The 24989-nt window shown below is 45.0% G+C and overlaps 1 protein-coding gene and 1 long non-coding RNA gene across 6 annotated transcripts in view; one reads left to right on the top strand and one right to left on the bottom strand.

The window, feature by feature from the left end:
• The window catches only part of ELAPOR1 (endosome-lysosome associated apoptosis and autophagy regulator 1), a 73148-nt gene that overhangs the window by 30407 nt on the left and 17752 nt on the right, over positions 1 to 24989 (bottom strand). For 4 of the 5 annotated variants that reach the window (XM_078451587.2, XM_078451588.2, XM_078451586.2 and 1 more), the window contains exons 3-4: positions 5657 to 5777; positions 2901 to 3093 (exon numbers count right to left, since the gene is read on the bottom strand). In XM_078451587.2, coding sequence (XP_078307713.1) covers positions 2901 to 3093; positions 5657 to 5777 — 314 coding nt within the window. The remainder of the gene's footprint in view (positions 1 to 2900; positions 3094 to 5656; positions 5778 to 24989) is intronic. The other variant, XM_078451590.2, reaches the window with a different exon arrangement.
• LOC144617216 (uncharacterized) lies at positions 747 to 23001 on the top strand. The gene is made up of 3 exons (XR_013557458.2): positions 747 to 1039; positions 7257 to 7370; positions 21615 to 23001. It is a non-coding gene; the product is annotated as an uncharacterized LOC144617216 (long non-coding RNA).

Here is a 24989-nt window from a genome sequence, read left to right on the forward strand (position 1 = left end):
AGGGGAGGGGCAAAGAGAGAGGGAGACACAGAATCCAAAGCAGGCTCCAGGCTCTGAGCTGTCAGCAAAGAGCCCCATGCAGGGTTTGAACTCAAGAACTACAAGATCATGACCTGAGCTGAAGTCAGACACTCAACTGACTGAGCCAGCCAGGCGCCCCTCAAGTTCTTTAATAGTGTTATTCTCAGGGCACCTGGGTGGCTCAGTTGGTTAAGCGACCAGCTCTTGATTTCTGCTTAGGTTATGATCTCACGGTTCGTAAGATCAAGCCCCGCATTGGGCTCTGCCCTAACAGCCTGCTTGGGATTCTGTCTCTCCCTCTCTCTCTGAACTCCCCCACTCTCTCTCTCTCAAAATAAATAAGTAAACATTAAAAAAAATAGTGTTATTCTCAAATACCTATGCTGAGCTCATCCCAGACACCCCAACTAATCTAATGGTATTGATTTCTCCTGCTAAAAGAGACAAGCTTAATGCTGATGTGCTCCATGGCATCTTCCATAAATAACTCCTAGAGTGAGATGAATAATTAAAAGGATGCCATAAGTGGGCTACATTTGCAAAAGGCATCACAATTCTGGGTTTTGTCAGAGTTGTCTCTGGTGAAGATCATTTCACATTCAATAATAACAACATGTGTTGATTGATTTCTAGTGGCAGGGATTGCTCTGAATTCTTCACATGGATCATCTCATTTAATCCTTACCACAACCTACAAGAATACTATTTTTAACACTGTTTTTGTTTGTTTTGTTTTTTTAGGATGAGGAAATCGAGGCATGGAAGTGATTAGGAAACTTAACTAATCACACAATTGATCACATAGTAATAAGTCTGCTAAGTGCCATAAGGAGAAATACAAGATGGTGCAAGAGTGTGTATGTGACGGGAATCTGTGGGGTCAGAGCCGGCGTCTCCGAGGAAGTGACCTTCAGGCAGAGACCTGAGTGTGAAGCAGCAGTGAGCCAGAAGAGCTGGAGAAGAGCGTGTTCAAAGACCCAGGAGGGAAGGAGTATGGTGGCCACGTGGCTGGAACACAGTAAGCCAGAGGGAAGGCATTTGGGTGAAGCTGGAGAAATGGGCAGAAGGCAGAGGCCAGACCAGGCCGGCCACACAGGCTGCGGCAAGGTATTGGATTTTATTCCAGGAGCAACAGGAATCCACAGAATCTGGAGTTTCGAGTGGGGAAGTACGGTGGTTGGACTTGTGTTTTTTCGGTCTGGCTGCTGACCGCCAGTGGCATGCAGAGGCTGGAGCAGAGGCTGAGACGAGTTGGGGGCGCCGGAGGCAGAACAGCGGGGAGGCTGGCTCTGGTCAGGTTGGAGACAGCGGACATGGGTTCGGCTAACATCTCGGTACTAGTTCAATTATTGCCTTTCTGAGGGCGGTGAGGAAATCACACAGCCTCTCTAGATGGCCATTTCGTCTCCATTTCTACAGAGGAAAAACATTCTTTCTCCCCTCCCAGGGATGTCTTGGATGCCTTAAGATGCAGGCCCTGAAGCAGTGTGTGCTGTGGAAACACAAGTTGTTATTAACTGGCCCACATCCTGTCTTGCTGAGAGGTAATGATTTCTGGACTCTCAGTGACGTCCCCAGAGAGAGAAACCCTTTCTTCAAGCGGGTAAGAATTGATTGGGTGACCGGGCCTGCACCTTGTTGCAGGGGTGGGGAGGTGGAGTCAATTACGTTCTCTATTAGGATGTAAATGGCTCTCCTTTCAGCTTTAATCCTCCCTGGCTTTATCTCTGTTGCCAACGTTGTCATGCCAATGATTTTGACACATAATGTTAAACTCTAAAGTGACATTAAAATCGGACTATAAAATACCTGTTGCCTGGCTCCGCTAATGGGCCTTCTTTTTAAGTGTAGGAACGGGACACATTGGTCCCAGTTTTAGAGACCCAAGTGTAAACAATCATTAACTCCTTTTATCCTTTTGATTACTTGGGGGTAAGAGAAACTTTCATGTACTTTCCTCGCATCTTATCTGTCAAAGAGCATCTGTGCACCCCTCTGCTTCTCCTCCCTAGGACCCGACATTGCCTAGCATACACTAAATGTTATCTGAGGGTGGCTTCATGGGGCAGTAGAGAGCTTGGGACTGGGTTTGAATTCCAATGTCACCAGTTCTAAGCTGGGTAACAAAGGACAAGTCACTTAACCTTGCTAAGCCTCCAATTCCTCATTTGTGTAAAGGAAATAATGATAACCAATTTCAGAAGGTTCTTGAGAGAATTATAGAAAGTAATATATGTAAAGCATCTAGAATAGTGCCTGACACATAGAAGGCACATCATTTAATTCCTGTCCCTGGAATTAAATATCGAAAGATATGATAAGGATCACTCACCAGTTACTCAAGCACCTGGGGCTGAGCTTTTCAAGTACTGAAAAGATCTCCTTCTGAGCTAGAAAATTTTTTCTGGTCACCAGGGTCTCAAGAGGTTTGGAAGATCCCACCCACCACTGACCAAAGATCTGGCCCTAGTCTATCTCCCTCAAACCTATAAACTCAGGTTGGGCTGACCAGTTTTAGAAGTTAACACCAAAGCCAGGAAGATACCTAGCGCTTTACACATTGGGTTGCAATCAAGTTGAGGCAGCTTATTGCTGATCCAAAATCCCATGGCAGAAATCCAGTTAGGTTCTATTTTAAGTGGACGGGGCCATTTAACCCTTATCCACCATATCCGCCCCTCTCTATTTCCCCCTGTTCTTTACCCCTCACCAACGCCTGTCAGTCACTGTAAGCTTGGATCAGTAAGAGTGGGCTGAGGTGGGCGTTATGTCCAACAGTCCTGTGGGAAGCTGCTCCAACCTAACCCTTGGCTGCTTGGCTCCCTGGTTTCCATCCTCCCCAGCCCAGCACAGGGGAAGGGACTATAGGGGGCACTCACGCAGTGCAGTTCTCAGTGGACTCGGTGGTGGTGTCCTCGATCTCCATGTTGGTTGAGAGGCTGGCAAAGCCATGGGGCAGCTCATCCCACTCGTCAAACCGGATTCCCGTGCCAAGGGAGTAGCGGCCCTCAGCGCATGGCTTACAGGACTGGTCCTTCATGTCCAGAAACTCCCCGGCTTTGCAAGAAAAGGCTGGAACGCAGAGAAGGGACAAGGGGAGGATGGTGAGGCCACTGCCACCAGGAAGAGTAGGCAGCCTGTGGGCACCCTAAAATGAGGAGCAGAGGATCAAGATCCAGAAGTTGACCCACTAAGATTTAAAACATCTTGTATGATTCCCATTATATGGAAAGTCCAAAATAGGAAAATCCACAGAGACAGAAAGCAGATCTATGGTGCCAGGGACTTGGGGGGAGGGGACGTGGGTAGAGATTGTTCACGGATATGATGTTTCTTTTGGGGGTGATGAAAATATTGTGAAGTTAGATAGTGGTTGTACAACTGTGAGTATTCTAAAAACTAGACTTTACACTTTAAGGGGGTGGATTTTATGATATACAAATTATATCTCAATAAAGCTGTTATTTTAAAAAATAAAATTGGGGGCGCCTGGGTGGCTCAGTCGGTTAAGCAGCCGACTTCGGCTCAGGTCATGATCTCGCGGTCCGTGAGTTCGAGCCCCGCGTCGGGCTCTGTGCTGACAGCACAGACCCTGGAGCCTGCTTCAAATTCTGTGTCTCCCTCTCTCTCTGACCCTCCCCCGTTCATGCTGTCTCTCTCTGTCTCAAAAATAAATAAACGTTAAAAAAAATTTTTTTTAATAAAAAATAAAAAAATAAAATTTAGGGCTGTGGGAGCTCTGCTTTAGTGAACTTGTCCCTGACGGTTTCGTTTCCTGAGGGACAGCCTTGGCCATTCTGAGAGCTCTCCAGTAGAACATACCATGGTCTTCTGAACGGTGCCCAGCCCTTCAGCCATGAATTTCCCCGAGTCTCTGGTCTCTGTCTCCTTTCTGGCTCCACTGCCACCATGCTGGTTGGGATTCTCCTGGCTGTTAGCTCAATGATTACAGAGTCCTCCTAACTAGTTCCCTGTTTCCTGCTTTTGCTCATTCTGTGGTCAGAGGTATCTTTCTAAAACACGGGTAGGTACTATTATTCCTGTTATTTAAGAGATCATCAGGCACTCCCCTTGGGTTATAGAATCTAAGCTCTCAGCCAGGCATTCAAAATCTTCTGCAATTTTTTCCTCAAACTAACTTTCCAGCTTGATCTCCCACTACAGCCCCATCTGTCACCGTCACCTTCCATGCGTTGCCTCCACCCCAGACCACATGTTCTTCCCTGAATGTGTCTGGTGTTCTTCCACCTGCAAACCTCTGCCCAAGTAGTTCCCCGAGCTGTTCCTGAGCCCTAGGCACCCGTACCTCCTGTCCTTTGTCATCTCATATGAATACATCATATTGATGTGTGCCTGCTGCTAGGCTCTGAGCTCCTCTGGGGACAGTGGCTCAGTAACTGGCACAGACATAGTAGGGGCTCCGTATAGTTTTGCTGAAAAAATGAATGGAGGAATGAATGTCTGCTTCTTCCACCAGACGTTAAGCTTTTGAAGGCAGAGACTGTGCCTTATATATCTCTGTGGTTCACAGTGCATGCACATAAGAAGAGCTCGGTTAAGCTGGTGGAGTTACCTGAAGATGGCTCACTTGTTTGCAGCAGTCACACCTCAGTCCCGCTCAGATCTTCACAATATCCGTTCAGTAGTTTAACAAGCATTTATTTGCTCACCGACTGAACCAGGCACTATGTAAGTTTTTGGGTTTTTTTTTAAAGAATTTAAATGCCCTCAGGGTGTCTGGGTGGCTCAGTTGGTTAAGCGTCCTACTTCAGCTCAGGTCATGATCTCGTGCTCAGTGGGTTCGAGCCTCGAGTCAGGCTCTGTGCTGACAGCTCGGAGCCTGGAGCCTGTTTTGGATTCTGTGTCTCCCTCTCTCTCTGCCCCTCCCCTGCTCATGCTCTGTCTCTCAAAAATGAATAAATATTAAAAAAAAAAAAGAATTTAAATCTCCTTTCCAAATCTCCAAGTATTCCTTGATTCTAGTCCCTGTTTTATCCCTTTACACTGCTAAGAAGAACAGTGGAGGGGAAACAGCTGCCAATTGTAGAAAAATTGTGACTACAGAGTCGCAGAGGTGGGGACAGAGCTGCAGACAAGTCACGGCTTTTCTGATCGCACAGTCAGCTCCACAGCTGGGCAAGGTTCTTGTTCCCTGAAGTGATGCCCAGTGCATTTTAAAGGTCTGTCTGTGCAGAAATTCATCTTCTCTGGCTTCCTTTTGAAGAATAAAAGCAAATCACAGTCTTTTCCTAATGCCTGATTGTGGCTGGTAAGTGCAGACTGGAGAGAGATGCACAGGCACAAAAGAAAATGTATGCAAACAGAAAGAAATCGCTGACTGGCACACAGCTGGAATTGCTCATACTTTATCCCCTGATGAGATTTAAATTTAAAAGAAAGAAAGAAAGAAAGAATGAATGAAAGAAAGAAAGAAAGAAAGAAAGAAAAGCAAAGCAAATTTAGATACCCAGTTTGCATCCATGAAATCACATTTCTGTACCAAATCTCAAAGGGGCTGGGGACTAACTGGGGGAGAGATCTGATTCCTTAAGGCAGCTGCGCTGTCAGAGAGGGCCTGGCTTGGATGGCAGGAGGCTCGGGGCAGAGGCCAGAGGTGAGCGGCAGGAATGCTTACAGCACTCAGTGCCCTTGACAGGGTCGGGGAGGCTGGTGCACAGGCCCGGGGTGTGCGGCACGGCGACCCTCCACCTGGATCCCGTGCTGTCACACGCGGTGTACTCGTAGTGGTACTCAGACTGCAGGGGAGACAACAGTGGGCAAAACGTGCATTAGCAGTGATCAGACATTAACAGCTTTCCACCCACTTCCCGCCCAGCATGGGGCTGCCGGGCTGCCGACACGCGCCTGGGGCCCCAGCAGGGAGCAAGGATCATGGTGCCCGAATGTTTGTTAGGAAGCCCACAGGAGCTGCAATGATTTGGATCACTCCTCTCCACCCAACCACAGTCCAGTCCTTAGAAATCCTTTCTGTGTGGTGACTCTCTTTGCTGTTGTATATAGATAATGACCCAACGGACCAAAGGAATGTGAGAAGGAAACTACAGAACAGGCTGGAAACAGGTGCTGGCTTTCTTGTCCTAAACCGTAGAATTATGAGCAAGAACTGGTCTGTGAAAAACGTGCAAAGGATTGTCACAGAAGCTGTATTTTCCTGTTCTTCACACTCCCTTCTGCCTGGAAAGATGATGAGTTCCCACCTTACATTTTATGAAAACATCCTATCTCACCCAGGCAGCTCTCATCACCTGAACCTATTCATGCCTAATTTCTCTGTGCAGTGGGACACTCACAGTTCAGTTGCTTTACTGAACTAACAATAACCTAAATAAGAGCCACAAAACAGCCCAATCAAGTATTAAATAGAACAACAGTAACAACAAAAGTAATAAAAAGCACTACTTTGGAGGATAAAAAAAACCCACAATGGATCCATCAAATGCCCTTAAACATTTCTCACTCTTTTAAATCTCGTAATAAACAACAGATCACAGAACTATTATCATTTTGGCTCTGACAAGTATTTTATAATCCACCCTTACCTAAATCTATATTCAAGTGCAGGGAAGTACTTGGTACTATTGTGTCCATAAGAAAAATCGATTTAATGTCCCCTTTCAACCCACATAAGAGCATGATTGCATACCACGTGTAAATGCAAGGAGCTGAGACTAAAAATGAGACCATTTTGAAGTTTGCTAATCTAAGAATGCATCAGAACCAAAAGCAGAAATCTTTACCTTTTGGAAGAGGTAAACACGCTGCATTTCATTTATTCTAAAATGCATATTTATTTCACATTTTAACATCTGTGAAATCAAAGTGGCTTATAATTGACACAATAAGGAAGCACTGTGTCATATTTTAACTGATAAAGCTTTTCCTCTCTTTGCAATATGTAAAAAACGGTGGGTCTAAGAAGCAATGGCATCTCAGATTTGTGGAAATATAGTGAACGTGTTGTTTCTCGAGCTGTAGTTTCAGAAACTCAAGATGATAAGAGAACAATTTTATTTCCCTCTATTTTAAATATTTACCAAATATATATTCTATGCCCAGCCATTAGAATTACTAAGTGCTGCGCCCAGTATGGCTCAAGATAGCAACATACAAACTCAGCAATTTCATCCGAAGGGAGAAGATGCGGAGAAGGGGAAAATTGGGGGAACTGTTTTGGGAGTTCTAATTTTTTTATGTTCGTTTATTTATTTTGAGAGGGAGAGAAAGTGCATGCGAGCAGGGGAGGAGCAGAGAGAGAAGGAGAGAGAGAATCCCAAGCAGGTCCTGTGCCGTCAGCGCAAAGCCCAACACAGGGCTCAATCCCACCAACTGTAAGTTGACATCAAGAGTCGGATGCCTAACTGACTGAGCCACCCAGCTGCCCCAGTGAGCCTAACTTTTGATGAGAATCTTTGGCTTTGGACTTAGACGTCAGTGTCATCTAGGAAAGAAAAACATCAGGATTCTTTGTGCCCTTGGGCTACCATGTCTCTGGGTCTATTCCCCCCACCCCCAATTCCAGTCTTTTCCTTATCTCAGAGGACTCTAAGGTGAAGAGAGCAACTACACATATAGCAATTCCAGGTCTAAATATGATACTCCCCAAAGGGTTTTACGGCAAGAATGAGGGGTAAAATTCACAGTATGTAAATTAAATGCAAATTGAGTGAACCGGGCAGAAAGGATTTGATGTCCCCACTGTAAGCGTGATTAAGCTGGTCATCTGCATGGTGATTTTACGGTTCCCAAACACGGTCTCATTTGATCTTCAAATTCCCCATAAGGCAAGCAGAGCAGGAGTGCTTCCCTCACTGTACAGGTGAGGAAACACTCACACAGGGGTGAAATGGCCTGTGTTCACACGGCTGGTAAGTCACTGAGCTAGAACCCAGGCCTTCCCACCAGAAATCCACCATCCTCATACACCCAATCAAACACAGACTCACACTGGGCCAAATTTAACAGCCAAATCTAAAAATTAAATAAGACAGTGTTGGTTGTGTGCCAGCTGACAGGCTTGCTTCGGAGGCCTGAGAATGGGTGTTAAAATATCTAATCTGTTTGAGCAGATAATTTCAGTTCACTCAGACTACATTTGGCGTTTTGGAGACACACGGGCCAAGTGCGTTTCTTTTCATCGCCTTTCATTTGGTGTCCCTTGGGTGCCACTTGGGTGGGGGGTTTGCCGGGAAAATGATGATTCCAAGCCTTAGAAAATTCCCTTTTCAATATGTGCTAATTTATTTCATGTCACTTGGGGATATTTCCACCATCCAAAGTGGCTGGGTCTACTGCAGCTGTTTCAAATCTAAACTATCCTTTGAGATCTCACTATTCACAATATAAGCTTAGACAGATAGTTAAATCAGAGATATAAATGGCAGCACTCCTGGACTATATTCAGCATTCTGTGAACAAATCAAATCCCCAACAGTACCTCAATTCACCCAGTGATCTTTGAAAGCGTATAGTCTGCATAACATACAGATTCACAAAGGAGACCCACAAATATATTCGGCATGTATGTCTAGCACACAGTTCCTCACTCCCCCGTGCACATATCCAACTCACAATTTCAAACAGGGCACAGTAGGCAGTGGCTGCTGCCTGTCATCAGGAAAAGAAGGGTAGGGTTTGGAAATGAGGGGTGGGCACCTTAGTTAATCTGCCCCCCCCCAAATCCTCCAGCCACATGCGATACTCCTGGGGAATATGAGAGAAGAGAAGAAAAAAATCCCTAAGTTGGAACTTCCTTGGTCAAATGCTGAGCTGTCTGTTGGTACAGGAAAATTATGCCAATTGTATTAAGCCACTCACCAAAGGACAAATAGTGTATGATTCCACTTATATGAGGTAGCCACAGTACCTCTCAAATTCATAGAGAGAAAAAGTAGAATTAGTGGTTCCTGGGGACTGGGGCCCTGAGTACAGAATTTCAGTTTTGCAAGATGAAAAGGGTTCTGTCAATGGATGGTGGTGATGGCTGCTTAATGCCTGAGCTGTTCAGTTAAAAATGGTCAAGATAGGGGCATCTGGGGGGCTCAGGCAGTTAAGCGTTCTGGCTTTGGCTCAAGTCATGATCTCATGGTTTGTGGTTTCGAGCCCCACTTCGGGCCCTGTGCTGACAGCTCAGAGCCTGGAACCTGCTTCAGATTCTGTCTCTCTCTCTCTCTCTTTCGCTTTCTGCCCCTCCCCCACTCACGCTCTGTCTCTAAGATAAATCAACATTAAAAATTCTTTTTAATGTTCAAGATAATTTTATGCTATGTGTATTTTACCACAATTTAAAAAAAATAATTAAAAAAAAGATTATGCCACAGGAAAATGCCCAACCTCTGATTTATCCTATTAAGTACCCCAGAGAGTAGAAATCTGTGATCTGGTAGTTGCATTTAAGAAATAGCCTCCCAGGGGTGCCTGGGTGGCTCAGTTGGTTAAACGTCTGACTTCGACTTAGGTCATGATCTCGCGGTCTGTGAGTTTGAGCCCCGCATTTGGGCTCTGGGCTGCCAGCTCAGAGCCTGGAGCCTGTTTCAGATTCTATGTCTCCCTCTCTCTCTGCCCCTCCCCTGCTTGTGCTCTGTCTCTCTTGTCCTCAAAAATAAATCAAACATAAAAAAGAAATTAAAAAAAAAAAGAAATATCCCCCAAAGTGTATATCTATCTCTCTCTCTATATGTATATATATTTTTAAATATATATATTTAAAAAGTATATCTACCTATATATATATGTAGATATATATATAGATAGATAGATGCCAAATTCAAAAGACACCAAGAGGGAGGAGTGGAGGAAAAAGTGGAAGGCAACAGACAGAGCGGACATCATGACAGTCTCACTGGATATGCCCATGGCAGTTCCCTGGTGCTTATGTGTTGGCTACTGACAACTGTTTGGAAGCATCGTGTTACAGTTGTACAAATAAATATTAAGTGCTAAAAAATAACTGTTTTTCAAACATTCTGCTCTTTTGGAACTAAAATGTTTAAACTCTGGGAATACCGTTAGCTTGGAACATGTCGGGTCTTCCACATTCTAGGAAAATGGTGTTTACTCATATACTGCGTTCAACAAGTAGTTACTGAGGGTCTCTTATGTGCTAGGTTCTGGTGAAGCAGTGGTATCCGAGACAGTCACAGCTCTTAAGGGTGTAGATGTGGGCATGGTGGGGAGTGTGCTGGCAGGGATGGGGCAGGGAGGAGACAGACCATAAACACGTAGGTAGGCTTATTTCTGGTCTTCCACCATTCTCTACAGTTAGTTATCATTGCATACTCCTGCTTGCCCCCACGATCTCCAGAGAAGGTTTTGATAACTCTTATGGGCTGCACATTTGTGCCCACCCCCAACCAATTCATATGTTGAAGCCCTGATAAGATAGTATTTGGAGGTGAGGCCTTTGGTGGGTAATTAGGGCCTGAGGGTAGAGCCTTCAAGAAGAGATTAGTGTCAGGAGACCTAGGTGGCTTAGTTGGTTAAGCGTCCCACTTCAGCTCAGGCCATGATCTCATGGCTGTGGGTTTGAGCCCAGCATCGGGCTCTGATCCTCTGTCCCCCCCTCTCTCTGCTTCTCCCCCGCTGGCACTCTCTATCTCAAAAATAAACATGAAAAAGAAAAAAAAAAAAAGAGGAACAGAGCCATGTGAGGATACAGTGAGGAGAGGGTTATCTGCAAACCAGGCAGAGTGCTCTCACCAGACAATGAGTTTGCCTACACCTTGATCTTTGACTTCCTAGTCTCCGGAACCATGAGTAAGAAACGTTTGCCTTTTAAGCTACCCAGTCCATAGTGTTCTGTTATAGTAGCCAGAACGGACTAAGACCATGTGTAAGGACTCTGGCAAAGACTGTAACACGTCTCTTGACTCCAACGTGACAGTAACCATTGAACTGCACTGTTTCTTTTTCAACTCATGATGGCCTGAAAGCCACAAGGCCAGACCCCACAAACATTTAACCTCACTCCTTAGAAGTAACCACAGCAGAACCGAGTAGGCAGGGAGATAGTTGGCTGGAACTGTCAGAGGGAGAGGCACTGAGTGATCGGGCGGCAGTTGGCCCCTTGCTCCTCTGGCCTTCTTCCTGTCAGGTCATTTCTGCAGCCCCGCTGGCCAAGGACGCTGGCAACAGGTGGCCTAGACTGGAAAGACAAAAGGCTGCTCCCCAAGCGGGGCCTGCAGGGGTTAACACGGCACACTCTGGAGCTGCGAAGTTCCTGGGAGGGAAGTAAGGGCTCTGTGTGGTGCTAAAACAAGCAGTCTGAGAGACTGACAACAAACAGCCGAGGGGGTTGTTTGACTCTTCTGGGCCTCAGTCTTCTCATCTGTAACTGAGAAATCTTGCCATTTGCAAGATTCCTTCCAGTTCCAGTACCTTACTATTTTACGGCTAGGACCTGCATGGAAATCTGTTCTTTCTTCCACCTTTTCCTCCTGCTTCCTTCAAAATGGCACTTCTCAGTCTTTAAAATAATTGTCAAAGTGCTCAATGTGCATTGTAGAAAAGATGAAAATATAGGCTAGAATTAAAATGAAAATAAAAATCTACAAGCCCAGCAAACAGAGATCACTACTTTAAACCTATGATTGTATTCCTTTCCACATTCTTTTTCTATACATGCACATGCATTTCTAAAAACCAAATGAAGATCATACAGTGTGGAGTTTTGTACTCTTTTTTTTTTTTTTTTTTTTTTTTTTTACAATTTCGGTCACAAGCACTTTCCCGTGGCTTTAATGATTGCACTGCAGTTCCTTTAACATGGAATTTTGTCCAACTTTTTCTTATTTTAAATAGCATTACTATGAAGCCTTCTGTGCATCTCTCATTATTTGATTTGGATACATTCCCAGAAGTGGAATTACTAGGGTAAAGGGTATGAGTTTCTTCAAGATTCTTGAGTGGGGAAGGGGCATGTAGGGAGACTTCTAAGAGAGAACAGACATCTCTAAGTACTTTTTTTCTTTTTATTGTGGTGAATGTCAAAACAAGAATTTTGGAACAGAATAAGATGACCCCCACCCCCCAGCTTCAATTCTTAATTTCTGTCATTCTTCATCTACCTCTACTCATTCCCCATTTACTTCCACCCACTCCTCCCTTCTGGAAGTTGTTGCTGTTTGTTTTTTTTTGTTTTTGTTTTTGTTTTTTTTTAGGTAAAATTTATACACATTGGAATGCACACATCTTAACTGTTCATTTTGGATAAATGGCTCCACTTGAGCAAAACATTGACAGGAGGAAGGATTACTGCAGCAACTACAGTGGGGGGAAGGGGATACATCCCCCACCACAGGCAGGAGAGACAGAGCCAACCAGGGTCTCATATCCCAAGTCCAAGAACCACCAAGTCATGCAGCATAAAGTCACAACCACCCAAGGAAGCAGGAGAGAAACACGACTTGGGTTTGTCTTGGCTGGGATAGGGCCTGCGTCAAGAAACAGGTTCTTAAGTAAACCCGGATTTTGACTACAGGCCTTGGGGTCTGGAGGAGGCTGCCTCCTGCTCTTCCCCCAACTGCAGGTTCATCCTCCTGTCCTCTCGCTGTCCCTGAAAACCAGATCCTCCGAAGAGAATGTCAGGATGGAGGCGAGGTAGACCAGTGAAAACGCCCCAAGCTTGGTACAGCGGAATCAATAGGTTATTTGTTGACTCAGTGGCGAATGCTTCTTTGCTTGGAAAGCACCTGACCCAGATGGGAGCAGATCCCATTAAACAATCCTGACTATTAAGGAGACACTAACCCTTTGCTAGGAGGGAGGAATGACCTCTCATTAATACAGAACATGGAAAACCACAAATATCGGAATTTGAACATCAGTGTCCCAAATGAGACTCTTTCTTAGGCCCAGTCCTAGCTGGATGGTGTCCTGAAGTATTGGTCTTTGTTCTTTTTTGCTTTGGAGTGCCCTCATTTGAATTTTGAGTGGAGGGCCTGGCTGAGGCTCAGGGGCACAAGTAACCTCAGTTTCCTATTACGAAGGGCAGGATGGAGAACACAGGGTCTTTCCTATTCTCCAGCTTGTCAGACTAGAGAGGGAAAGCAGGGCTTCTCTCTCTCTGCCTCCCTCTTCCTCACCCTCATAAGGGCTGCCAACTCACAGCAGTGTCTCCTGGGCCTTAGGGGCTAGACAAACCACCTCCAGAGCCCTGATGCCCATGCCTACCTGATCATCACAACTGCTTGGAGATCATGTTAAAAATACAGACTCCATCCCCAAGATTCTGATTCTCCTCCCTCCCTCCTTCAAAACTCACTCTTCTCAAGACTTAAGTATTGTCCCATTTGGAAGTAAATCAGATAAACAAATGTCCTGAAAGACAGAGAGCTCCTTAATCTATGGTCTATGGACAACTTCCCCGATACAACCAGATGCAGAATTTCACGTATGTGCATTTTCCTGGGCAGAGGGTGTACAGATTTCATCAGATCCTCAGAGGAGTCTGTTCTCCACCATCCCTACCCCAGCAGAAAACCATGAAAATCTATCATAACATATTAGTAATTTTAAAATAGCTTAATATTGGGGCGCCTGAGTGGCTCAGTCGGTTAAGTGTCCGACTTTGGCTCAGGTCATGATCTTGCTGTTCCCAGGTTCAAGCCCCGTGTCAGGCTCTGTGCTGACAACTCAGAGGCTGGAGCCTGCTTCAGATTCTGTCTCCCTCTCTCTCTGCCACTGCCCCACTTACGCTCTGTCTCTCTCTCAAAAATAAATAAACATTTAAAAATATAAAATTAAAATAAAATAAAATAAAATAGCTTAATATTTTGCTGAACAAAGGCTGTTCACTTTTTAACAGGGGGCTGAAATACTTTAAGCCAAGGATTTTCAAATTATGGTTCAGAATCTAGGGGTTTAGAAAGCCCCTTCAGCCGGGAGTGGGGATTCCCCCCTTTAATGAAGCAACATTTTCCTCCCTAAAATCTCTTCTGCATATCTAGTCTTCTCAGTTAAGATTTTGTTTTAGCCCCCAAAAAGTTTGACACCACAGACTTTGCTTGAAGGAGCAAATTGCTAAAGGTGGAATTGCAGGCCCTGAGGCTGACTCAGAGTCAAGGATGGCTTTTTGGCTTTCCTTTAATAACCCTACACAGTCAGGTGTTTGCTTCCAAGTGACACAGCCTCTCCCCCGGAACAGGTACCAGACCCAGCAGCAGCCAAAGCAAACAGACCCCAGGCAGGCTGGCCCCTGCTGGCTGCCCTCAATCTGTGTGCTGTTGCCTAGCAACACGGAGCTGGGAGCCCCGGGGCTCCCAGTCTGAAGGAGGATGGGGGAGCCTTGGCCTTCCGCTGCCCCTTCTTTCAGCATTTTCTATTCGACTCTGGGGTTTTCAACTCCCATTTTGATCAAAAACCGCAGACGGCACTCGGTCACCCCAGCTCATTTGACCATGGGCACATTACACAAAACTGGTTGCTGGGTCTTCACACCCAGCTGGGGCAGTTTGTGCCACCAGGCCCTGGGTCAGGCAGGCCCTGCTGTCCAGCCTGTCTGGAACTAGAGCTGCCTGTCCACTTTGGGCACAGGAGATGGAACTGGTGTGGTAACGACAGCCGCCATTAGTGACACGTACGGGCACCCTTGCACCCGGCTCTGGGGCTCTTCTCTTTACATGCACCCTCCCCTTCAGCCCCTACCAAGGCCCCTGATATTATTCCTCCTGCTTCCACCTCCCTATTTACAATTGTAATTCCTCCCCTCCCACCCTATCAATTTTCAAATCCTAAGTGACTTCTTTCTTCTATACACTTACCACCTTCAAACACACTTTCTAACTTAACTTTTCGTTGTGTTTATTGTCTATTTCTGCCCTTGCCCTCACTCCAGATCAGAAACAACACAAGAAGAGGCATCTTTGTTTTTGTTCACTGATGTAGCCCAAGGGCCCAGAACAGTGCCTGACACAATCACTATCAATTAGTATTTGTTGAGTGACTGAATGGTGGCAAAAGGGCAGACTCTAGAGTGGTTCTGGAGTTGTGCAAGGCGCTCTGGATTAGACCCCAGGGATCCAGACTCTCATCTTGTCCCGCACAACCGCGGACCCGTGGTTAAACCCTGTGCCCATAAAACAGGGATGACAATGCCCTGCTAAGATGATTGAGTGGATCCCACCCACCCACCCAAACTGAGTAACATCAAATTCTCAGGACAATTAGGAGATTATGTTCAGCTCTTTGTAAATTGGCTAACAGAAAGAAAAAAGAAAACAAAGCCAGCTGACCCTGCCTGCAGAGAGCTCATGGAGGGAGTGCCCAGGCTCTTCACTCCTCTTTCTGTGAGGGCTATGAGGAAGGAGCCATTTCTGGCCTAACAGCAATGATGACAGCAGCAGTTAGACCTCCCTGGTTCCCCTTGCTGTTTACCACCCGTCTTGACTCACCCCCTAATCCCAGTCTGCTCATACATATGAAATAACATCTGTCCTTTTTCCACTTTTTCTCCCCCAACAACTCCTCCAAAGCTAATCTCTCCAAGAGAGAGGCTGGTCGCTGACATTTAGACACTTGGTACCTGCAGCCAGTCTGTCAGGTGCAGAGAGCTTTTTGGTATTGCTTGTAAATATCCCTAGGATTGAAATGGCTTTGTCGCCAGGAAACAAAATGTCCCTTTATAAATTTCAATCCCTTTCTGATAGGTGAGAATTTGGTACACACATCTGTCTACAAGCAGGGTTTTATGAGATTATATTTCAAAGATGTGCTTTTCTTGGTTTTTAATGAGATCAAAATGTTCCATCAAATTTTTTTCACCTGAGCTTTTAATCATGCATGAAAGACACAAGCCAGCTAGGCTTGGTCTATGCAAAGCTCTCCAAGGACAGCTTCATATTCAGATGTGTTAGCTGTTTGTGACGGAGAACTTGACCTGGTGGAGAGACTTCCAGCCTGGAGAGCCAGGTCAGCAGTCAGGGCTTCAGTAATTCCAATGAAGCAAACATATCTGAACAGCTGCCATGCCACAATCTCTTAGAATATTGTTTCTCAAACTGGGGGTTAAGAGTCCTCAAAATCTTACCAATCAACATTCACTCTCCATCTTCCCCTCCCCCAGCTCCTGGCAACCACCAGTCTACTCTATGGGTCATGGATTTATCTATTACTGACATTTCACATAAATGGCATTATACAATAGGTGGCCGTTTTATTTCATTTCATCTCATTTCATTTCATTTCATTTCATTTCATTTGTAATCTCAACATGGGGCTTGAACTCATGACCCAGAGATGAAGAGTCTCATGCTCTACCAACTTAGCCAGCCAGGCGCCCCCAATAGACAGCCTTTTGTATCTGATTTCTCTTACTTAGCGTAAGGTTTTCAATGGTTCCTCCATGTGGTAGCTTGTATCAGTATTTAATTTCTTTTTATGGCCCAATAACATTCCATTGTATGGATATACCACATTTTATTTATCCATTCATTACTCGGACATTTGGGATGTTTCCACTTTTTGGCTATTGTTAATATTGCTGCTATGAGTATTCATGGACAAGTTTTTGTGTTAACATATGTTTCAGTTCTCTTGGAAATATAGTTAGGAGTGGAATTGCTCAGTCATATGGTAACTCCACGTTTACTTCTTGAAGAACTGCCGAACTGCCTTCCACAGTGGCTGCACCATTTTATATTCCCAGCAGCACTGTATGAAGGTTTCTACACTTGATCTTGGCCAAAAGGCCGAGAAGCGATGTATGAAGGTTTCGATTTCTCCACCTCCTTGTCAACACTTGTTGTCATCTGTCTTCACAGCCACACTAGTCGTTCACTTTATCTTCAATGTATCCAACACCACTCCCAGATAGAACCCTCCCTCTCCATCAGGACTGCGTTTAGCTGTGGGCTAAGTTCACTTGCTCACAACATGAGCTTACAACAGCTGATTGTGCTCATCTGTTCCCAACCCCATGCTCAGTGACGCTGATAGCTTGACAGTGACTCTAATGGGAGCATTACCACGGAAATCAGCAAACACGATAAACCAGGGTTTCCCTTCACCTCTGAAGAGCAAGTTGTTAAACATTGGCCAGCGCACGGCTAACAGTATCCACTTAATCTTAACACCATAGCTTTCTTTGCTTTGCTCTTTTCCTCAGTTTGTAAATCCATCCTTCTACCTACACATCTTCTAGTTCAATTAAAATCCTAGACTTTCCTAAAGCTCAGTTCAAATCGCTTACACAAAGCTATTTCCAAAGTTTCAATTGCCTTCATGGACTGATAATTCCAAGTTTATACCTTGAGCTCAGCCCTTACCCCAGAGCTCCTGATCCTTATCCTTATTTTTTTTAAGTTTACTTATTTATTTTGAAAGAGAGAGAGTGCTCACATGAGTGGGGAAAGGGCAGAGAGAGAGGAAGAGAGAAAAATCCCAAGCAGACTCCGTGCTGTCAGAGTAGAGCCCAAGGCGGGGCTTGATCCCACAAACCTTGAACCGTGAGATCATGACCTCAACCAAAATCAAGAGTCAGATGCTTAACTGACTGAGCTGCCCAGGTGCCCCCAACCCTTAGCTTTAATTGCCTATGCAGGTTTTCATCAGGCGCATCAGAACCAACATTTTAAAATAGTTCTCAGGGTGCCTGGGTGGCTCTGTATGTTGAGCATGTGACTTTGGCTCAGGTCATCATCTCATGGTTCGGTTTGTTAGTTCGAGCCCCAAAACAGGCTTGCTGCTGCCAGCACATAGCCCACTTCAGATCCCGTGTCCCCCTCCCTCTCCACTCCTCCCCCACTCACGCCCTCTCAAAAATAAATAAAACATTAAAAAAAATAATAGGGGCACCTGGGTGGCTCAGCTGGTTAAGCATCTGACTTCAGCCTGGGTCATGATCTCGTTGTTCCCAGTTTGAGCCCCGCGTCGGGCTTTGTGCTGACAGCTCAGAGCCTGGAGCCTGTTTCAGATTCTGTGTCTCCCTCTCTCTCTCTGCCCCCCCCACCCCACTCATAGTCTGTCTGTCTGTCTGTCTCTCTCTCTCTCTCAAAAATAAATAAAACATTAAATTTTTTTTTTAATAAAAAGTAAAAAAAAAAATAGTTCTTAACTACCCTCCCCACCTGGTGTTCCATACCTAACTGAATGATACCATAATCCACCTGTGGTAGCAATAATGATCTTTAGGGTTTGTTGAATAATACTTTATTTTCATTAATTTTATCTGCTAACAATTTATATGAGAATGATAATAATGTTTATATTTTTATGAATGTGATTTACTTAATGTGTTATAGAAGGTGCACTTGAAAAGTCTGACTATTTAGTGGGTGCTTGGGTAGCTCAGCTGGTTGAGTGGGGGAGCCTTGATTTCATCTCAGCTCATGATCTCATGGTTTGGGAGATCAAGCACCGAGTTGGGCTCTGTGCTGACAGCGTAGAGCCTGCTTGGGATTCTCTCTCTCCTTCTCTCTCTGCCCCTCCCCAACTCATGTGCACGTGTCCTCTCTCTCTCTCTCTCAAAATAAATAAAACTTCAAAAAATGTTTAAATATTTAGTTTTACTTATTTCTTTAAAATATTTAATAAATTCCAAACACTTTTTTAAAGTAGGGTTTTTTTTTAAGTTTATTTATTTCAAGAGAGAGAAAGAACATGTGCTCGTGCACATGTGTAGGAGGGGCAGAGACAGAATCCCAAGCAGGCATCACACTGCAGAGTGAGTCAATGCAGAGCCTGACTCAGGGCTTGATCCCATGAACGATGAGGATCATGACCTGAGCAGAATTCAGGAGTCTTATGGCCAACTGACTGAGCCACCCAGGCACACCCCCCAAACACTTTAAATTTTTTTTTTTCAACGTTTTTTATTTATTTTTGGGACAGAGAGAGACAGAGCATGAATGGGGGAGGGGCAGAGAGAGAGGGAGACACAGAATCGGAAACAGGCTCCAGGCTCCGAGCCATCAGCCCAGAGCCCGACTGGGGGCTCGAACTCACGGACCGCAAGATCGTGACCTGGCTGAAGTCGGACGCTTAACCGACTGCACCACCCAGGCGCCCCCCCCCCCCCAAACACTTTAAAAGATAAAATACCAGTCTTGGCATTGTCTTTTTGCTCTGATATTAAAACTGCTACATTCAGTACTTGTTCAAGCCAGCAACTGTGTTCCTGACACCTCTCTTAGGCCCCACGTAATCACTGAGACCTATCTGTTTTCTACCTCCACAATATCTTTTGAGTCAGTCCACCTCTCTCCATCCACACTGCTACCAATGAAGACAAAACACAATTACTTCTTGCCTAGAGAAGCCTCCTCACTTGTCTCCTGGGCTTGGCTCCCTCCTTTCCTCCAAGCCACTCTCCAGGCCACAGCCAGAGTGACCCACTTGAACCACAAAACATAATGTACCACTGCCCCACCATTGCCCTCAGAGTAAGCACCGGACTCCCTGCAAGGTTCACTTCACTCCCTGGCCCCTGCTTACTTCTACCGTATCTCTATTCCGACCCTATGCCTTCACCATAATCCTTTGAGATGTTTCCTGCTTTACTTCAGAGTAATTGAGCTAAAATATTTACTATGGATATTGTGAGGAGATACCAATATGATCAAGGCGGTCCCGGCATATATAGGCACCAGTACAGTTTTCATTTTACAGGACGAGAGAGGGAGAATCTGTTCCATGCCTCCCTCCTAGCTTCTGGTGATGGCCGACAACTTCTGGGATTTCCTTGGTTTGCAGCAACATAACCCCAATCTTTGCGTGGCATTCTCCTTTGTGTGTGTGTGTGTGTGTGTCTGTGTGTGTGTGTGTGTGTCTGTGTGTGTGTGTCTGTGTGTGTGTGTCTGTGTCCAAATTTCCACTTTTTATAAGGACACTAGACATATTGGAATAGGGCCCACCCAAATGACCTCATCTTGACTACAGTCTGCCAAAACCCAAATTTCAAATAAGGGCACATTCTGAGGTGCTGGAGGACATCGGGGTTACTCCAAGGTACATACGAGTTTTGGAAGACACGATTAAACTGACACCAGTGCCCATACCTCAAATTTTCTATCTAGACAAAGAGAGAAGTATGACTCTAGGCCCTATACTATAAAATTTGAGGATGACTCTTTTGGACACCCCCTCCTGAAAAAAGTAAAAGCAGCATCATGTTACCTCCTCTGAGGGAAATGAAATGAATATTTAATAGACATCTCTCAGGGTATTCAAACTTTGCAAATTTTCTCTTTTTAATCTTTACAACTACCCCAAATCCCTTGACATCAAAGATGGTCTCATTCATTGTCATGTCCCCACCAGCTAGCTTAGAACCTTGGTACTGCAATAGTTATATGACAAATATGTGTTGGATCAATGAACTGTGGGGTAGATATTATTTACCCCATATTAAGGATGAAGAAATTAGATCAGAGATGCTCAGGCATATGCCCCAAAGTCACATGGCTGGTAAGCTGCTGGTTTGGGACTCAGGCCCAAACCCACCTGTCTTCAAAACTCTTATCCTTTCTATTAAATTTATTATTTTTTTTTTAGAGTTTATTTATTTATTTTGAGAGACAGAGTGTGTGCAGTCGGGCAGTAGAAAGGGGCAGAGAGAGAGAGAGAGAGAGAAAGAAAGAGAGGGAGAGAGGGAATGCCAAGCAGGCTATGTGTTGTCAGTGCAGAGCCTAATGCAGGCCTCAATCTCACAAACTCTAAGACCATGACCTGAGCCAGGCGCCCCTCCTTTCCATTAAATTTAAAGCAGTGGTTCTCAAAGTGTGGACCTAAGACTACCAGCCTCAAAAAGTTCATGTGAGAAATGCAAATTCTTAGGCCTTTTCATTGACCCACTGAATCAGAACCTCTAGGGTGGGGCCAGCAATCTGGGGTGTAGCAAGCCCTCCATGTGCTGCTCATACCAGCTGCAGTGGGGAGCCCCTTCACTAAACCAGGAAGCTGGCTGGGAGATGTCGAGAGTGGGTGGGGACTTAGAGATTGGCTTGGTCATTTTTTTTTTTTTTGAGTCACCTATGCAGTTATAGGATTTCCAGAAACCTCGTCTTCCAATTCCCACCATTGTCACTGCTTTTTATGCTGAAAAGTTACATGGCTCCAGTGTTCTTATTTTATTTTATTGTTTTTTATGGTTTTTAAATTTATTTTCAGAGAGAGAGAGAGCACACGTGCAAGCAGGGGAGGGGCAGAAAGAGAGGGAGCCAGAATCTCAAGCAGGCTCTGAGCTGTCAGCCCAGAGCCCCACGTGGGGCTCAAACCCACAAATTCTGAGATCACGACCTGAGCAGAAATCCAGAGTTGGATGCTTAGGGGCACTTAGGTGCCCCTACTCCAGTATTTTTTAAAAGGAGGGAGGAGAGGGGTGCCTAGATGGCTCAGTGGGTCAAGCATCGGCTCAGGTCATGATCTCATGGTGATTCCTGTGTTCGAGCCCCAAATTGGGCTCTCTGCTGTCAGAGTGGAGCCCACTTCAGATCCTCTGAACCCCCCTCTCTCTACCCCTCCTCCTCTCTCTCTCTCTCTCAAAATTAATTAATTAATTAATTAAAAGGAGGGAGGAGAGTGCCTGGAGGTAAGTGTTTAAATCTGAACCCTTTCTTCATGTTTCTTTGCTCTGTTGGAAGTGATGAGACATCCCTGGGAGAAGCTCTGATGAAACACCATGGAGGACTTTCCACTGGGAAAGAAGAGCTGACAGGCCTCTCCAGGGCAAGAAGCTTTGAAAGCTGCCAAAGGATTTCAAAGTTGCATGAAGTGAAGATCCAGGTGGAACAAACTAGCTGCACAGCTGCATAGTCATGAAGAAAAGACCAGAGCAGGAGACACAGCAGCCAACTGAACAGATTAACTGCTTGTTATCGGTAAACCAAGGAGACCATCATAGAAGCCATCTGTTCACGGGACAGAGGGCCAGGACTCAGCAATCTTTTGCAAGAATGAGCTGATTCTTAAAGGAAGTCACTCTTCTTTCTAAGGGTCTTGGTGGCAGACGAGGGTGGCAGCCAGATGCCAGCCAGGGAGAGGCCCCGGAGCCCTGTGAGGTGGAGAAAGCCTGTGCGTGGCCCAAACCAGAGTTCCACCGCTGGGCTCTGCCTGGAGCAGGCTGTGAGGCTTTGTCGAAGAAAATCTGAAAACCTAAAGCTAAAGCAAGAGGCTAGAAGAAAGAACAGGGTCCAAAGCAGAATGCTCAACTTCAAGCCATTTGCCTAAATTCACTTTTTCAGATGGCTTCTGCTAGGAGGTAGAAAATGAAAGGCTTCTTTATGCAGTACTAAAATTGGTAACAGAGTTCCTCCTGCCCTCCCGCATCCCCCCACCCACAGCCAGGCACCTGATGGTGCCTGAGGTTCTGGCAACCACTGCATACAACAATCTCGAAAGGTTCCCCTGGGGCCAGCCTGGAGCACCATCACTGGGAACACAGCTCACATCAGCACCCCTTGCTTTGCCAAAGCAGAAATGGCCTGGGTCCAAGAGTGAAATCTGATGGAAGAAATTAAAGCAGGATGCCATTCTCCCTAATTTTCAGGAAGGCCTCAGATGATCCTGCTTTTTAGCAGGAGAAATCAGGACAAATCCCCTACTTCTTTATTTTTACACTTACTGATAAACAAGCCATCTTGTTTTTTCCTCTCACTCCAAGCAGTACCAACTTCTGTAATGGTTAATAGATAGCAATCAAAACACTGTATCCCCTGCAATTTCAGTTAGAGACCAAAGGAAATTATCTTGGCTTGAAAAGAAGATATATTCCATCTCTATATCATATACATATATACAAGAGACAAATAATAATCACTGGTCCCATAGCAATCTCCAAAGATACTGAGAGATAATATCCACAGATACTATAGAGTCTCAGTAATATATTAACTCATCAATGAATCTCTCTGCAATGTCTTCCTCTGATGTTCCCAATCCTTCCCATTCTCATGCCACAGCTGCCCTATCAGTACATCTTTTTGTTGCATCTTCCCGCTAAGTAATTTTCTCATGTGTTTTCTTAATGGGCTCTGAGAATGTTCTATAACGTTTTCATTTTTTACCTTAGCCACCGGGAAGCTCAGGGTCAAGTTTCCAGTCCATTTGCTTGCATAGGGTTCATATATTCATTTAATTATTTTTTCTGTATTTGCCATTCTAAATTGTATTTTTCCTGCCATAGTCTTTATTTTATCTTTGGCTTTTACTATTTTGATGGAATATTTCCTGAAAACTGAAGTCCTTATAGGTGGAGTCACTGCTAATTACTTAATTAAAATAAGACCATTCATGGTTTGATTGACTTCCTTTCCTTTCTTATTTCTCACCATGTTCTCTTTCCCTGTTCCTCACACTATACTGGCCTTCTTTCAGTCCTTTGTACTCACTTCAGGGCCTTTGCATGTGCTGATTCCTACCCCTTCATGGCTTGTTACTGCTGGACATCCTTCAGACCCTAGCTGGGTTATCATTGCCCTGAAAAGAGTTACCTGAACTTCCTGCTTAAGTCAAATCCCGTAATAGGTGCTCTCATTGCACCGTGTACCTTCCCTTTGTAGCACTTGTCACAGTTGTAATTTTATCTCTGTGATGATTTCAGATATGTATATATCCCATTAGACTATAAACAATGCCTGGCAACATAGCAGGTCTGCAATAAAGTTTGTTGAATGAATGAATGGGTGAATGAATTAGTGAATGAATGAGTTCACACATACAGCTACACTGGTTTCTCTGGTCTAACTTTTTCTATTCTCCAAAACACCTATGTAAGCATTCGCTACCCTCCTGAAAAAACTCCAGTGTGTTCAGAATCAAGTTCAATCTTTCTCCCTAATACTGTCTATTCTATAAGAGCCTCTAAGACTGGCCTCAATCCACCTTCCCATTCCCTTTCCTTCCCCTTCCATGAAAGCCACCCTGGACAACCTGAAAATCCCCCATACAAACCTTGCACATTCCCATCTCCTGGCCTAGAGTGTCCCTCCCCAAAGACCTTCCCAGCATCTAGTCTATACCAAGAGGTGGCTAGGCTTGAGGTGCTACCCTAGGCCCTCAGATACCACCTACCCCTAAAAGCCTTCTCTGATTTCTGCAGTTTCCTTCTTATAGTGCAAACCCAAAGCCTTTTGTTTATATTCACTTTTGTCACTTATATAAGAGCATTATATTTATGACATAGTCCCTCTCCCACTAAACTATAAACTCCCTGAAGGCAAGCATTGGACCAATGCATTCCAAATCTCTAGCTGCAAGCACAGTGTCTGGCATACTGTCAGAGTTCAAAATGATTATTGTATTAATACATAGTAATAATAATAACATGGAGATTTAGGAACATCAAATTTAGGAAACTAGTCCAACAGTCAAAGGAATGGATGATTTCATGATGTACTATGATGTGGTGGTTTTAAAACATGTCAACACATTCTTGAACGCTCCTCCTTCCAAAGGAAGAAAGAGCTCAATCCTCCCCCTGAGTTGGGGCTGGACTCAGCGATTTGCTTCTAAAGAACAGAAAGAATGGGGCGCCTGGGTGGCGCAGTCGGTTAAGCGTCCGACTTCAGCCAGGTCACGATCTCGCGGTCCGTGAGTTCGAGCCCCGCGTCAGGCTCTGGACTGATGGCTCGGAGCCTGGAGCCTGTTTCCGATTCTGTGTCTCCCTCTCTCTCTGCCCCTCCCCCCTTCATGCTCTGTCTCTCTCTGTCCCAAAAATAAATAAAAAACGTTGAAAAAAAAAAAAAAAAAAAAAAAAGAACAGAAAGAATATGGCAAGAGTGATAGTGTGTGACTTTTTGAGATTAGGTCATAAAAGCGTCCCTGGATGCTTCTTTGCGCTCTCTGTCTCTCACTCTCTCTCTGACTACCTGCTCTGGAGGAAGCTGGCTGCCATGTGGTAAGGGCGCTCTGGCAATTCTATAAAGAGACCCATGTGGGAGGAACTTGCTCCTGCCAATAGCCATGTGACTGAACCATCTTGGAAGCTGATCCTCAAGTTCCAAACAAGCTTTTGGGGA

The sequence above is a fragment of the Panthera onca genome, chromosome C1 (genome assembly GCF_046562875.1).
Source record: "Panthera onca isolate mPanOnc1 chromosome C1, mPanOnc1 haplotype 2, whole genome shotgun sequence".
Taxonomy (NCBI): Eukaryota; Metazoa; Chordata; class Mammalia; order Carnivora; family Felidae; genus Panthera; species Panthera onca.